At 64.8% G+C, this 15,110-nt stretch overlaps 1 gene segment (V, D, J or C); it reads left to right on the top strand.

Moving 5' to 3' along the window:
• LOC138999285 (immunoglobulin alpha-2 heavy chain-like) overlaps positions 1–14,436 on the top strand; it is a 69,498-nt gene extending 55,062 nt beyond the window's left edge. The window contains 3 exon segments of the C gene segment in view: positions 12,987–13,289; positions 13,469–13,795; positions 13,985–14,436. Coding sequence covers positions 12,987–13,289; positions 13,469–13,795; positions 13,985–14,379 — 1,025 coding nt within the window.
• Positions 14,437–15,110: the final 674 nt, after the last annotated feature.

Here is a 15,110-nt window from a genome sequence, read left to right as displayed (position 1 = left end):
GCTGAGCTGGGCTGAGCTGGGCTGAGCTGACCTGGGCTGAGCTGGGCTGAGCTGAGCTGGGCTGAGCTGGGCTGAGCAGACCTGGGCTGAGCTGAGCTGAGCTGGGCTGAGCTGAGCTGAGCTGAGCTGGGCTGAGCTGGGCTGAGCTGGGCTGAGCAGACCTGGGCTGAGCTGAGCTGAGCTGAGCTCAGCTGGGCTGAGCTGGGCTGAGCTGGGCTGAGCTGAGCTGAGCTGAGCTGGGCTGAGCTGGGCTGAACTGGGCTGAGCTGGGCTGAGCTGGGCTGAGCTGAGCTGGGCTGAGCTGACCTGGGCTGAGCTGAGCTGACCTGGGCTGAGCTGGGCTGAGCTGGGCTGACCTGGGCTGAGCTGAGCTGAGCTGAGCTGGGCTGAGCTGGGCTGAACTGGGCTGAACTGGGCTGAGCTGGGCTGAGCTGAGCTGGGCTGAGCTGACCTGGGCTGAGCTGAGCTGGGCTGACCTGGGCAGAGCTGAGCTGGGCAGAGCTGAGCTGGGCTGAGCTGGGCTGAACTGGGCTGAACTGGGCTGAGCTGGGCTGGGCTGGGCTGGGCTGGGCTGAGCTGAGCTGGGCTGAGCTGGGCTGGGCTGGGCCGAGCTGGGCTGACCTGGGCTGAGCTGGGCTGGGCTGAGCTGGGCTGGGCTGAGCTGGGCTGAGCTGGGCTGACCTGGGCTGAGCTGGGCTGAGCTGAGCTGACCTGGGCTGAGCTGAGCTGAACTGGGCTGAGCTGAGCTGAGCTGAGCTGGGCTGAGCTGACCTGGGCTGCGCTGAGCTGTGCTGGGCTCTGCTGGTCCCGCAGGGTAGTGCTGTTTTCTGAGGTCCTCCTGACTTGGCTCAGTTGTGCTAAATGTACCCCATCCATGAGGAAGGTTGTCCTTGGCTGGCGGGTGGAGATGGATGAGGTAGAATGCATTTGGTTTGACTTTGTAGACTGAGGTAAGATGAGTTTCACGGCTTGAAATGTCTATTCTGGGCTGACTTGGGCCAAGATGGACCCAGGTGGGCTCTCTGGAGCTAAGGTGGACTGGGCTGAGCTGGGCTGGCTGCACAGAGCTGGGCCCGGGTCCGACAGGCTGAGGTCTGGGGTTCCAGGCCAGGCGACGGCAGGCGGGACACTGCTGGGGGCAGGCCTGAAGTGGGCTCCCTCGGGCGGTCAGCAGGGAAGCCTGGCTGGTCAGTGAGAGGTGGGGTGAAGGGGCACCTTCAGCTGCAGAGAGTCCAGCCCAGTGAGCAGGAGGTGGGGGTGGGATGGGCCACACTCGTGATTCCTATGGGTTGGGGGCCTCTGGATCCCAGACCTAAGGGGGGGGCTGAGGGTGGGGTAGAGGAGACATCTTGCTGATCCCTGGGGTCTCGGGGTCCCTGCTCCATAGTGGGGGGCGATGGCTCTGAGCTTCTGCTGCTTGAGGAGCAGAGAGCTCCACTGTGGGCGGATGGTGTATGCTGCCACTCAGAGCCCAGGGGTCCAACCAGGGGTGGGGACAGCAGCAGCTTCGGGCAGCACAGGCTTTGTCACAGGGTCTGGGAGGAACCGGGGATGAGCCCCAAATGAGCCTGGAATGCTCCGTGCCCCAGGCTGGAATGAGGGTTCATGCTCCCTCCCAGACTCCCAGAGGCTGCCCAAGTCCAAGGCGCCAGCGCTGACAGGGCCCCATTCCATCCCGCAGACCCCGTGCAGGTCCCATCCGTCTTCCCCTTGGCCCCCTGCTCCAAAGGCACCGCCGGGGGGGCCGCCTCCGTGATGCTGGGCTGCCTGGTCCAGGACTACTTCCCGGAGCCCGTGACCATGACCTGGGACACGGGGTCCCTGAAAACGAGCGTCGTGACCCTCCCCGCCATCTTCAACTCGAACCCCAGCCGCTACACCACCAGCAGCCTGGTGACCGCCTCTAGCCAATGGGCCAAACAGAAATTCACCTGCAACGTGAATCATGCCGGGTCCGCATCCAACCAGACCATACGCCTTGCGCCAGGTAGGCCCAGGCCAGCGGGCGAGGAGCAGCCGGGCAGGAGGGCAGTGGAGGGGGGCTCAGAGGCTCAGAGAGGCCTCCGTGGGACCCGCCGCCTCTGTCCCCAGAGTGCGCCGCGAACGTCACCCAGCCCACGGTGAGGCTCTACCACTCGTCCTGCGAACCCAGCGGTGACACCCACGCCACCATCCAGCTGCTGTGCCTCATCACTGACTTCACCCCGGGCGACCTCGAGGTCACCTGGCTGGTGGACGATCAGAGGAGCGAGAACCTGTCCCCGACCACCGACCCCCCTCAGCAGGAGGGCGCGCTGGCCTCTACCGCCAGCCGGCTCAACATCAGCCAGGGGGAGTGGGTGTCCCTGAGAACCTACGCCTGCCAGGTCAGCCTGCACGGCTGCACCGTTAAGGCCCAAGCCCGCACCTGCCCAGGTACAGCCCTCCCCGCACCCACACCCGCCTCTGAGGGCCAGCAGGGGCCGGACGCAGCCTCACGCAGCCCCTCTGCACCCTCCAGAGTCCGAGCCCCGCGGCGTGAGCGCCTACCTGATCCCGCCCAGCCCCCTGGACCTGTACGTCCACAAGTCGCCCAAGGTGTCCTGCCTGGCGGTGGACCTGGCCAGCCTGGAGGGCGTGAACCTGCAGTGGTCCCGGGAGGGCGGGAGCCTCCTGACCGAGGCCACCCAGAGCAGCAAGCGCCACTTCAACATGACCTACTCCGTCACGTCCACCCTGCCCGTGGACGCCAGAGACTGGATCGAGGGCGAGACCTACAAGTGCAAGCTGACCCACCCAGACCTGCCCCAGGCCATCGTGCGCACCATCGCCAAGGCCCCCGGTGAGCGGCTGGGCGGAGGGGAGGCGGGCGGGCCCCTCTGGAGCCAGAGCCGGCTGACCCCACGCCCGTCCACAGGCAAGCGCGCTGCCCCCGAGGTTTTCATGTTCCCGCCGCCTGAGAAGGAGCAGGGGGCCCAGGTCACCCTCACCTGCCTGGTCCAGAACTTCTTCCCCGCGGACATCTCGGTGCAGTGGCTGCGGGACGGCGCTCTGATCCCCAGCGACCAGTACGCCACCACGCAGCCCCTCAGGGACCGGGGCGCCAGCCCTGCCTTCTTCGTCTTCAGCCGCCTGGAGGTCAGCCAGGCCGACTGGGAGAAGAGGAGCAGATTCACCTGCCGAGTGACCCACGAGGCTCTGCCGGACTCACAGACCCTCGAGCGATCAGTGTCCAAAGACCCTGGTAATTAAGGCCCTGCCTCCCGCCCCCTCCAGGCTCCCGCTGGGACGGAGGGAGGGCCTGCCGCCCCTGCTCCTGCTGTCAATAAACTCAGTGCCTGCTCAGAGCCTGGGTGCACTGGTTCTTGGGGGGTAGGACTGGGAGGCTGGGGTGTCTGGCAAAGAGGAAAGGACTTCCGAGAGGGGACAGGAGGGTTGGACGGGGCTGAGCGGGGCTCTGTCTACCATCCTCCTGCCAAGCCCCCATGCATCCTGCCCACTCCAAGGAGCCCTGGGAACCAGAGGGTGGACCCAGGGGAGGACCATGGGGACCCCAGCTCAGCCCACAGCCCCTGCCTCTCCGGAGGCCCTGGAGGCCTTGGTCTCCACCCCAGGCTCCTGCTGGCCCCTCTGGACACAGACTAGCTCCGGCAGGTGCAGCTGCACACACAGACCCTTCTGGGTGGAGAGACGGGCTGAGTGCGATGCCCACACAGGCGCCCACACGCAGGGAGCCAGACAGCCCCCGTCAGCCCCACAGCTGGCGTCCCCAGAAACATGGGCAGGGACAGGTCCCAACCCCGAGCCCACCCCACCCTGACCCTCACCTCACTCCACCCAGACTGTCCCGGGACAGGCCCGCCCCCACAAGCTCACAAGCATGCCCCCATGGGCCTCACACGCAGTCACGCCTGCCATGCCGGCCCTGCCCCCACACACTCTGCCCAACAGCACCACCCACCGCCAACCTCCGTGCCCCGTGTGGGCAAACATGTCGCCCATGCCATCCTAGGCGGCCTCCCTTGGTCTACCTCTTACCCAGGCCACCCCGAATCCTTGCTCCCCATCATGCCTGGGCCACAGGACCCAACCCGGGCATGGAGAAGACCCCCTCTCTCTGGCTGGGAGCCCAGCAGGCCTCCCCCCAAACCCTCCCTGCCAGCTGCGTCCACAGCAGACAGACACATACATGGAACAGACACACACACTGATGCACAGGGCACACACACAGAGACACACATAGATGGACACACACACACATGGACAAATAGCTACACACAGATACACATAGACACAATGCAAAGACACACACTGACATGCTAACACAGAGAGAGACACATGTGGACACACACATGGTTGCACTGACACACGTGGACACACACACACCCCAGAGCAGGCTGCTGGCCCTGTGTCTGGGGCCTGGAGGCTGCAGGGATCAGAGTCAGGGACCAAGCCCTCCTCCACTCCAAGCTCGTGTGCACATCCAACAGCGTAGACCCCCAATCCATCCTGTGCACACGCGCGCGCACACATGCGCACACACATGTGCACACGCACACACATGCACGCACGCACACACACCCCAGCATTCGTGAGCATTTCTCACGGGAAGCAGGGAATGCCAGCCCACACTCTGAGGGCACCGCCCAGAGGGACTGGCTGGTGCGCTGCCCGAAAGCTGGCGCCTGTACGCAGGCACACCTCAGTCCTCGAAACAGGAGGCCGAGGGACAGCGGCAGGACCAGCACAGGGCCAGGGGCAGCTCAGCCTCTCATGGCCAGGCCAGCCCCTTGGAGCAATGGCCCAGGCTGTGGGGCTCAGATCCCCCTGAGGACTCAGGGCAGCAGGCTGTGCACAGTTTAGAGGGGTCTCCGGGCTGCAAGCGAGAAGCTGAGTGAGCACGGGGCTGGGTGGGCGCCATCCTCCCGGGTAGGAGCTGGGCAGAGCAGGAGCTGAGGTGAGGGCCACAGGCCTGGCTAGGGAGACCAGGGGTCCGGATGGCAGCCTGAGGGATGGAGGGAGAGAAAAGGTGCCACTGGAGTAGGGGCAGAAGGCAGCGGGCTGCAGCCCTCCCACCAGCCACCCTGGGCCAGGCCAGGCAGTCTCAGACCCCAGCCCTCCAGGTGGGCCGGCTGCTCTGGGAAGAGGTCACCAGACTGGACAGGGACTGCCTGAGCCCCAGGCATCAGGGACCAGGCTGCAGGGCTCTGTGCTGCCCACACCCAGGCTGGGGGCTGACTGACCCCCCACACCCAGGCTGGGGACTGGCTGACCCCCCACACCCAGGCTGGGGGCTGACTGACCCCCCACACCCAGGCTGGGGGCTGACTGACCCCCCACACCCAGGTTGGGGGCTGGCTGACCCCCCACACCCAGGCTGGGGACTGGCCGACCCCCCACACCCAGGCTGGGGGCTGACCGACCCCCCACACCCAGGCTGGGGGCTGATCGACCCCCCACAACCAGGCTGGGGGCTGACTGACCCCCCACACCCAGGCTGGGGGCTGACCGACCCCCCACGCCCAGGCTGGGGGCTGACCGACCCCCCACGCCCAGGCTGGGGGCTGACCGACCCCCCACGCCCAGGCTGGGGGCTGACCGACCCCCACACCCAGGCTGGGGGGCTCACTGACCCCCACACCGAGGTTGGGGGCTGACTGACCTGCACCCGCAGAGCTGGACCTGCAGGACGTGTGTGTGGGGGCGGCCGAGGGTGAGGAGCTGGACGGACTGTGGAGCAGCCTCTTCGTCTTCATCGCGCTCTTCCTGCTTAGTGTGAGCTATGGCGCCTCCGTCACCCTCTTCAAGGTGGGACCCTGCCCCCATTCCAGGGCCGAGCGGGGTGGGGGTGGGAGACTCAGCAAGATGGACAGAGAGCCCTGGCCAGTGTTTCTCAGTGGATAGAGCGTCGGCCTGTGGACCAAAGGGACCCGAGTTCGATTTTGGTCAAGGGCATGTACCTTGCTTGCAAGTTCCCCGGCCCTGGTGGAGGTGCCTGCGGAAGACAGCCAATCGATGTGACTCACATCGATGTCTCTCTGTCTCTCCCCTTCCCTTCTACTCTCCCTAACAATCAATGGAAAAAATCCTCAGCTGAGGATTAACAACAACAACAAAAAAATAGACTGAGACGGGCGGAGGCCCTCACACACACCCTCCTCGCAGGTGAAGTGGGTCCTGGGTGCCGTCCTGCCGGGGCCGCCCCAGGCCACCCACGACTACGAGAACATCAAGGACATCGCACGGCCGGCGGCCTGGGAGCGGAGCAGCAGCTCTGGCCTCGCTGCCTTCCTCCCCCGGCCTGAGCGTCCTTGAGGCCGCTCTGCCCCAGGCTGACGGGAGCTGACGCACCTCCAAAGGGGCCAGGGTCCGGGATCCAACCACAGCTCACGGACATGGACATCCGGAAGGTTCCAGCTCAGGCCCAAGGCCCTGGCACCCAGGGGGCCACCAATCACAGCCCCGGTCCCACCCCATCTGCCCTCCCCCAGAGTGGCCAGGGCTGCTTGACCCCAGCCCCTGAGGTCGGGGCTGCTCCAATTCTTACCGGACAACTCCTGGACCACAGTGAGGCCTGGAGCCATGGCCTGGCCCACCGCCCAGAGTCCGGAGCCAAGCCGAGGACCCAGAGCCACGTCCAGCCCCAGGTCTCACTCTCTGGTCTTCCTCCCGGTCTGAGGGCTCACCCTCCTGCCGCCACCCCACCCCTGTCCCTGCTGGATGTGGAGGCAGAGAAGCCCTTCTGGGAGAGGCTCCGAGACTGTGTGGCGCTGTGGCAAGGCCTCACTGGTGGGAAAAGGGGTCCCACAGGCAGAGAAGGGGTCCCACGGGGTCCACACAGCGGCCACACCGTCCAGCAGCCCCAACCCCACCCACTACAGCCTTGTCCCACCTCCCACTCCGGTTTGGCAGTTCGGTTTCCTTCCCTTTGGGTTTCTTAGTAAAGTTCCTTTTTTACAAATTCCAGATCCCCTGGGTGTGCTTTGGGGGTGGTGCCTGTGGTCCCATGGGGGTGGTCAGACGAGGGACAAAGGGCACTTCTGGGGCTGCAAGGGGCCCTTCGACGCCTCCAGAAACACCTGGCCTGGCCCCCATCACACCTGCTTGCTGGTCTGCGGCCCAGACTCGCTGCCCCTCCCCACACTGACACGAAGCCAGCACCCCGACTCCTGTGTTCAGTACCAGCCACAGGGACACAGCTTCCAATCCCCAGGCGGGGCCAGGATCAGCCTCCCCCAGTCACCGCCCCAGCCACCCGCCCGCTGAGCACACACACGGGCGTCCTTGGCCCCCGTTCTCCCCGGGCCAGTCTGGGTGGCTGGGTGGGCTGTGTGGGGCTGGCCGCCATCCTGCTGGAAAAGGAACCAGGTGAGCCCAAGAGACGGCCGGAGAGCCAAGGGCAGTGCGGGCATCAGACCGTGCTTCCCCAGGTAAAGAGGCAGCTGCCTTGGTTGGGGGACCTGCCCCTGAGGGTCTCTGTGCAGCCGCTGGAAATGGGAGGAGAACGCGTGAACACACGTGATGAAGAGCAGGGTTCTCTCACATACAAAGAGCGCTCGGGAGCCAATAAAGAGGACAGTGAGCAGTGGGTCCTTCACAGCAAGAAAAAACCAAGTGGCCAATAACAGGAAGAGCATGTTCAGTAACTAGAAAAGGTACCATAGGAGGAAGGGGGTGGGGTGAGGGTAGGAGTGGGGGGAGTCTGCTCAGGGTCTCACCCCGTCTGCGGTGTGGACAGTGTTAAGGCCACTCTGCAGGCCCAGGGGTTGTGTTGCCAGCATCCAAACGCCCAGGCCCCCTGGATGGGAGACTTCAGCCCCCCGATGGCCCTTCAGAGAGCCTGCTCCGTGAGGGGGGATGGGGGGGCCCACATCACACAGCCGATGTGGACGAGGATAGAAACGCCAGCGCACAGCCTGCCAGGCTCAGACCTGGGCACCCAACCCCATTGGAGTAGAGAGGCCACGACTGGGCAACTCTGGGGCCTGTCCAGAGACGCTGGGGGCACGCCAAATAGGGCACCGGGGCACAGGGCACTGAGGGCAGGGGCCTTCAGGCTGCAGCCCGCCCTCCTGTGCACTCACACAGACACACACTCAGGGACACACACTCACTGACACACTCAGGGACACACACTGTCACACACTTGGGGACATACGCTCTCACACACAGATGCACACACAGCTGCCAGGAGCAAGGTCTCCCTGCCCCCTACACAGGCCTGTCCAGCAGAGCCTGGTGCCCTCCTGCCCTCCCCCTGGTCTCCTGCCCTGGGAGCCCCCAGCCCAGCTCAGCATCCTTGCTCTCTGACTTGCACCCCAGATCATGAGACACCCCACAGACCCCAGAGCAAGGACAAGGGCTCAGCTCACACACATTGAACTGTGTCTCTGCCAAGCCCAGGGGGGAGGCGTACAGGTCATCCCACCTGCAGGCCACCCCACCTGGGGGCCAACCCCTGGGGCCTGAGCACGGCAGGGCAGGGAGGGGACAGGACCACCCCCGGGCCGTGGGACCTGCCACCCGCCTCCCAGCAGCAAGAGGCTGCCTCCCGAGCCCCTCTCTCCACTCCCTCCCCCTATAAACCCCCACAGTGGCCTGAAGGGTAACCCCAAATCTGGGTCCACATCCCCCTGGAACCTGTGCCTGGAACCTCATTTGGAAAAAGGGTCCTTGCAGACGTGACTAAAGTTGAGGGTCTTAAGATGAGAGCACCCCGTGGCCCCCAGTCTGCTTGCTGGCGAGCGCCGTCACGAGGGAGAAGAGGAGATGCGGACACCGAGGAGACTGGGCGCTGTGTCCACCGGCTGAGGGACACATGGAGCCCGGAGGCTGGGAGTGGGCCTCCGGAGGGCGCGCCGCCCCGTCCACATTTTGATGGGCGTCCGGCCTCCAGACTGAGAATTAATTTCTGTTGTTTGAAGCCACTTAGCCTGTGGTCCTTTGTCATGGACACCCCACAAGCCGGCAAGGCTTGGCCACGCAGAGGCCCCCTTCCTTCCGAAGAAGAAGCCCAGGGAGGACCCATCCCCAGCTCTCCCCTCCCAGTGGGCCCCTCAAGCAGCCCGACACTCCCACTCGGGCCTCTGCCAGCTGCTGCCGCCACCGGTCATCATGAGTCAAGGTTGTGTCTCAAGGCCCCAGTGGACACCTTCTCTTCTGCCCCAAGTCACACGCCCATCTGCACACACACTGGGGCGTACCATCCCTGTGTGAGCCTGGCCGAGTCCCCCCAGTGCCCCCACTGCCCTCCTTCATTTCGTCCATGCCAGGCACTGTGCCAGCCATGAGGCCCCATCATGCATCCCTTGCTAGTACCCCTGCTCCCTGGGGCCGGGCTTTGGACCCCATGGAGAGCACAGGGCCTGGGGGTTCCCGGGCAGGCAGGAAGGCCGAGCCAGCTCTCGCTGGTTTTGCTCAGTGGATAGTGTCAGCCTGTGGGCCAAAGGGTCCCGGGTTCGATTCCAGTCAAGGGCACGTACAGCAGTTGCAGGCTTCTCCCTGGTCGGGGCTCATGCAGGAGGCAACCAATCGATGTATTTCTCTCTGTCTGTCCCTCTCTCTTCCACTCTCCCTAAAAATCAACGGAAAAATATCCTGGGGTGAGGATCAACAACAAAAGAAAGAAGGCAGAGCTGCTGGACACTCATCCCCATGCAGACAGCGCTGGTGCCGGAGGCTGTGCAGACGGCTTTGGAACAAAACCCAGGCGGCCTGGCACCCTGGAGTCCTGGGGTCCTAGGAACACCCAGAGGCTCTGAGGTGCCCCAAGCTTTCCGCCTCTGTCCACCCTCTGCCTCCGGCTCCACCTGCCCTGGGCCCCTGACCCCTGTGAGGAGCTGACCTCCCTGGGGCCAGTGTCACTGACCAGCAGGTGCGCTGTCTGGAGGGGACAGTCAGCACCTTCTGCATGTGAAGTAATGACTGACAGGTAAACACAGGCGCCAGCCAGGCCCAGCTGCCCTTGTGTGTCCAGGCCGGGCCACCGCCTCGGAGTGGGGGTCACCGGTGGGGCCCGTGGGGCCTGTGGGAAAACCCTGGATGGGAAAATGGGCAGATGTGGGCTGAGGCAGCACGTGCTGCCCCAACCTGCAGGGGTGGCCTCATGCCCACCCTGGCTTCAGGCTGGGCCCCAGATGCTCAGTCTTCTTGCCCACCCTGTGGCCTGCTCACCGGGGGTCACTTCGGGCCAGCCCTGTGCCCGGGACCCCTCTCCCCTGGGGCCACCTCAGCTTGTCCCTCAGCTCCCACTGCACTGCCTCAGCCTCTGCATCCCTGCAGCTCGGCCCCCGGCCCAACCCCATGAGCAGCCACCCGAGCCAGGACCCACCGCCAGGACCAGGCTCCTGAGGGTCACAGCCCAGGCCACACACACCTGGCCTTGCCACAGCCAGACCACAGACCAGACATGACGTGCAGACGGGCAGCCCAGACTGGTGGGACAGGAAGTGGCGAGTGACCCCATCTAGGGTGATGACACGGTCTGAAGCCCCTCCCCAGGCTGCCCCTCAGTTTCAGCCTTCCCAGAGCGAGCGGGAGCCGGCAGGGGCAGGGGTCTCTGCGCCACACAGCCTGGGGCAGGGCAGCTGGCCGGGGGCCTGGGGCTCTCGGCCTCGGACCCTCCAGCAGCCTCAAGCAGGTGGGTCCTGGGTGCTGCCCCATCTCCTCCTCGATCAGGCACTCTGAGCCATCCTGGGACCAGGGATGCGGAAAGCAGACACCAAGACAGAGGAGAGAGAAAAAGCAAACAGGACCGAGAGCCAAGAGGACCCAGGGCAGGAAGCTCTATCCGGACAGGGATGAGCTGGGATATTGTGGCCTGGGCTGGGCTGGGGTGGGCTGAGTGAGCTGGGCTGAGCTGGGCTGAGCTGGGCTGAGCTGGGCTGAACTGGGCTGGACTGAGCTGTGCTGAGCTGGGCTGAGTGAACTGGGCTGGGCTGGGTTGGGCTGAACTGGGCTGAGCTGGACTAAGCTGGGCTGAGTGAACTGGGCTGAGCTGGGCTGAACTGGGCTGAGCTGTGCTGATCTGGGCTGAGTGAACTGGGTTGGGCTGAACTGGGCTGAGCTGGACTAAGCTGGGCTGAACTGGGCTGGACTGAGCTGTGCTGAGCTGGGCTGAGTGAACTGGGCTGAGCTGTGCTGAGCTGAGCTGAGCTGAGTGAACTGGGCTGAACTGGGCTGTGCTGAGTGAACTGGGCTGAGCTGGGCTGAACTGGGCTGTGCTGAGTGAACTGGGCTGAGCTGGGCTGAGCTGAGCTGAGCTGAGTGAACTGGGCTGAGCTGGGCTGAGCTGGGCTGAGCTGAGCTGGGCTGAGCTGGGCTGGATTGGGCTGAGCTGGGCTGAGCTAGGCTGTTCTGGGCTGGATTGGGCTGAGCTAGGCTGTTCTGGGCTGGATTGGGCTGAGTGAACTGGGCTGAGCTGGGCTGGATTGGGCTGAGTGAACTGGGCTGAGCTGGGCTGAGCTGGGCTGAGCTAGGCTGTTCTGGGCTGGATTGGGCTGAGCTAGGCTGAGCTGAGCTGGGCTGAGTGAACTGGGCTGAGCTGAGCTGAGCTGGGCTGAGTGAACTGGGCTGAGCTGAGCTGGGTTGGGCTGAGTGAACTGGGCTGAGCTGGGCTGAGCTAGGCTGTTCTGGGCTGGATTGGGCTGAGCTAGGCTGAGCTGAGCTGGGCTGAGTGAACTGGGCTGAGCTGGGCTGAGCTGAGCTGAGCTGAGCTGGGCTGAGTGAACTGGGCTGAGCTGGGCTGAGCTGACCTGAGCTGGGCTGAGCTGGGCTGGGCTGAGCTGGGCTGAGCTAAGCTGGGCTGAGCTGGGCTGGGCTGAGCTGGGCTGAGTGAACTAGGCTGAGCTGAGCTGAGTTGGGCTGAGTGAACTGGGATGAGCTGGGCTGGATTGGGCTGAGCTGGGCTGAGCTAGGCTGTTCTGGGCTGGATTGGGCTGAGCTAGGCTGTTCTGGGCTGGATTGGGCTGAGCTAGGCTGAGCTGAGCTGGGCTGAGTGAACTGGACTGAGCTGGGCTGGGCTGAGTGAACTGGGCTGGGCTGGGCTGGGCTGAGCTGGGCTGAGTGAACTGGGCTGAGCTGGACTGGGCTGAGCTGGGCTGAGTGAACTGGGCTGAGCTGGGCTGAGCTAGGCTGAGTAAACTGGGCTGAACGGGGCTGAGAGGGACTGAGCTGAACCAGCTACCAGTTGGCAAATGGGAGGACCTGGGTTCAGTATGGATCACCTCCAGAGCCAGTCCCGCCCCCCCCCCCCCCGGCTGCCCCCTGTGTTTCCAAGGGCACATGAGGGCCAAGCAATCAGAGGTACCTGTGCCCTCTCTTCTCCCACCATGTCCCTTAGAGAATCAGAAACAAACCAGTGGTGTGCTGTGTGCCCAGCCTGTCTGGGTGGGACACCTCACAGGGCTAATTTGGTTGAGTCTCTAATCTCCAGAGCTTCGTAGGCCCTGCGGTGGGCCTCTGCTTGCTGGGGGCTGCAGTGGTTTGCAGAGGGGGCTGGTTAGACTGGACTCTGACCAGGGAAGCCCAGGCCCCTCTCCTCTGCGCGTTCCCTCCAGCACAGCAAGGCTGGCCCTCGGGGCAGGCCAGCTGCAGGGCCAGACCCCTCGGTGCTCACCTGTGTCCCCCTCTGGGCCCACCTTTCATGACCCCAAAACTCTGGGAGACACATGGCCATGCCCACTGCACAGAGGGAGCTGAGGCCTCAGTGGTGCCCACTGACTCAGCTGGTCCATGGAGAGCCATGTAGATGACGTGGCTCCATCCGCACGTGGCCTGTGTAAGGAGCGTGTCCTGGTCCACGTGCAGGAGCCCTGAGCAGTATGTCCAGAAACAATGTGGCTGGACTCGGCTGCCAGTCCCAACCCCGATGCCTGGCCTTCAGGCTGAGTGACCTTCGGGCAGTTACTCGCCCTCTCTGTGCCTGTTTGCTCAGGGCAGAGGGACATTGGGCATTGTCCCATCCGCGTGGGGCTGTCAGGGGTCTTACAGCGTGTCCTGTGTTGCAGTGAGCCCCAGCAGCCCCACACTCTTCCCACTGAGCCTCAGGAGCACCGACTCAGCTGGTCACGTGGTCATCGGCTGCCTGGTCCAGGACTTCTTCCCATCGGCGCCCATGAATGTGACCTGGGGCAGCAGCGGGCCGGGCACCTCCATCCGGAACTTTCTCCCCGCGCCCACCTCCCGGGGCCTGTACACCATGGTCAGCCAGCTGACCCTGCCGGCTGACCAGTGCCCAGAGGGCGCGACCCAGAGGTGCCAAGTGCAGCACCACTCCAGCGCCAGCCAGACCAAGGACGTGCCCTGCAAAGGTCAGAGGTCGGGCCAGGGCGGGGTGGGGGCACCACCACACCCACCAGGGCTCCCCTCAGACAGCAGTGGGCTCAGGTGGAGCCCCCGCAGAGGTGGGAGAGGGTGAGGGCTGGGCTGGAGCAGGAGGAGGGAAGGGGATGTGGGCCCAGGGGCACTGAGGGCTCTGTCTCCCTCTCAGTTAAGACACCCACATGCTCGAACTGCCAGCCCAACCTGACCCTGAGCCCACCAGCCATCGAGGACCTGCTCCTGGGCTCCAGTGCCAACCTCACATGCACGCTGAGTGGCCTGAGAAAGCCCCAGGGTGCCAGCTTCACCTGGAGCCCCACGGGTGGGAAGGATGCCATCCAGGAGGCCCCGCAGCGCGATGCCTGCGGCTGCTACAGCGTGTCCAGTGTCCTGCCGGGCTGCGCCGAGCCGTGGAACCGCGGGCAGAGGTTCTCCTGCACAGCCACCCACCCTGAGGCCAAGAGCCCGCTCACCGCCACCATCGCCAGAGCCTCAGGTGGGCCGGGCCCCGCCCCAGGGGCGCCCCAGCACCCCACCGTGGCCCAGGCACACACCTAAGCCTGCCTGCCCCGACCCCTGGCGCCCCACTCACATTCTACAGAGGGAAACTGGGCACAGGGCACCCAGTGGGCAGAGGGGCTCTCTCCTCCCTGCCCACAGTCTGACCGGCTCCTCTGTCCCCCAGGGAACACCGTCCCACCCCAGGTCCACCTGCTGCCGCCGCCCGCAGAGGAGCTGGCCCTCAACGAGCTGGTGACGCTGACGTGCGTGGTGCGGGGCTTCTACCCCGGCGACGTGCTGGTCCGGTGGCTGCACGAAAACCAGGAGCTGCCCCGAGAGAAGTACCAGACGTGGAGCCCCCTGCCCGAGGCCGGCCAGGGCAGCGCCACATTCGCCACGACCAGCGTGCTGCGCGTGGACACCGAGGCGTGGAAGAACGGGGACAGCTACTCCTGCATGGTGGGCCACGAGGCCCTGCCCCTGAGCTTCACGCAGAAGACCATCAACCGCCTGGCGGGTAAACCCACCCACGTCAATGTGTCCGTGGTCTTGTCAGAGGTGGACGGCATCTGCTACTGAGCCGCCCGCCCGCCCGCCCGCCCCGCCCTTAAATAAACTCCGTGCTCGCCCAAAGCAGCCACCCTCCCTCCAGCGCCTGACTTGATCCTCTCGGCAGGGCACCTTGAGGTGCCCTCACACCCGTGCGCTTGTGTGTGTGTGTGAGCGTGAGTGTGAGCGCCTGAGTGTGAGCACGTGAGTGTGAATACGAGTGCGTGGTGCACAGTGATTGAGGCCAAGCTGGAGTGAAGCCTGAGGATGGCAGAGCTGTGGGAGGCAGACACGGCTCAGTGGGCCCTGAGGGCATGGACACCACGGATGGTCCCGCTCATCTCAGAAGCTGCCTCGAGGCGTAGCGGGAGGGAAAGCGGCAGAAGGGAGCAGGGCAGCCAGGGCAGGGTCTGCGCCACCTGCCGGGGCCAGGGCGTGAGAGGAATGGCATGGAAGGAGGGCGGGATTCCAGGCCCCTCACCCCCGGTAGGCACCACACAGAGATGCAGGCCAGCCCACTGACTCACAAAGAAAGGGGACCACACACAGGGGTGCACATAGGTGTGCACACATGTTCCCTATGTGCTCACACTCACGTGGGTGCACACGTGTGTTCGCCATGTGCTCACACTCACGTGGGTGCACACACAAACTCCCTGTGCTCACACTCACATGGGTGCACACACATGTTCTCCATGTGCTCAAACTCACATGGGTGCACACACAAACTCCCTGTGCTCATACTCACATGAGTTCACACA

Source organism: Myotis yumanensis, unplaced genomic scaffold, assembly GCF_028538775.1.
Source record: "Myotis yumanensis isolate MYYU_CA2020_CCGP unplaced genomic scaffold, mMyoYum1.0.hap1 SCAF_22, whole genome shotgun sequence".
NCBI classification, from domain to species: domain Eukaryota; kingdom Metazoa; phylum Chordata; class Mammalia; order Chiroptera; family Vespertilionidae; genus Myotis; species Myotis yumanensis.
Note: the sequence above shows the minus strand (reverse complement) of the source record. Positions and strands in the feature narration are given on the sequence as shown.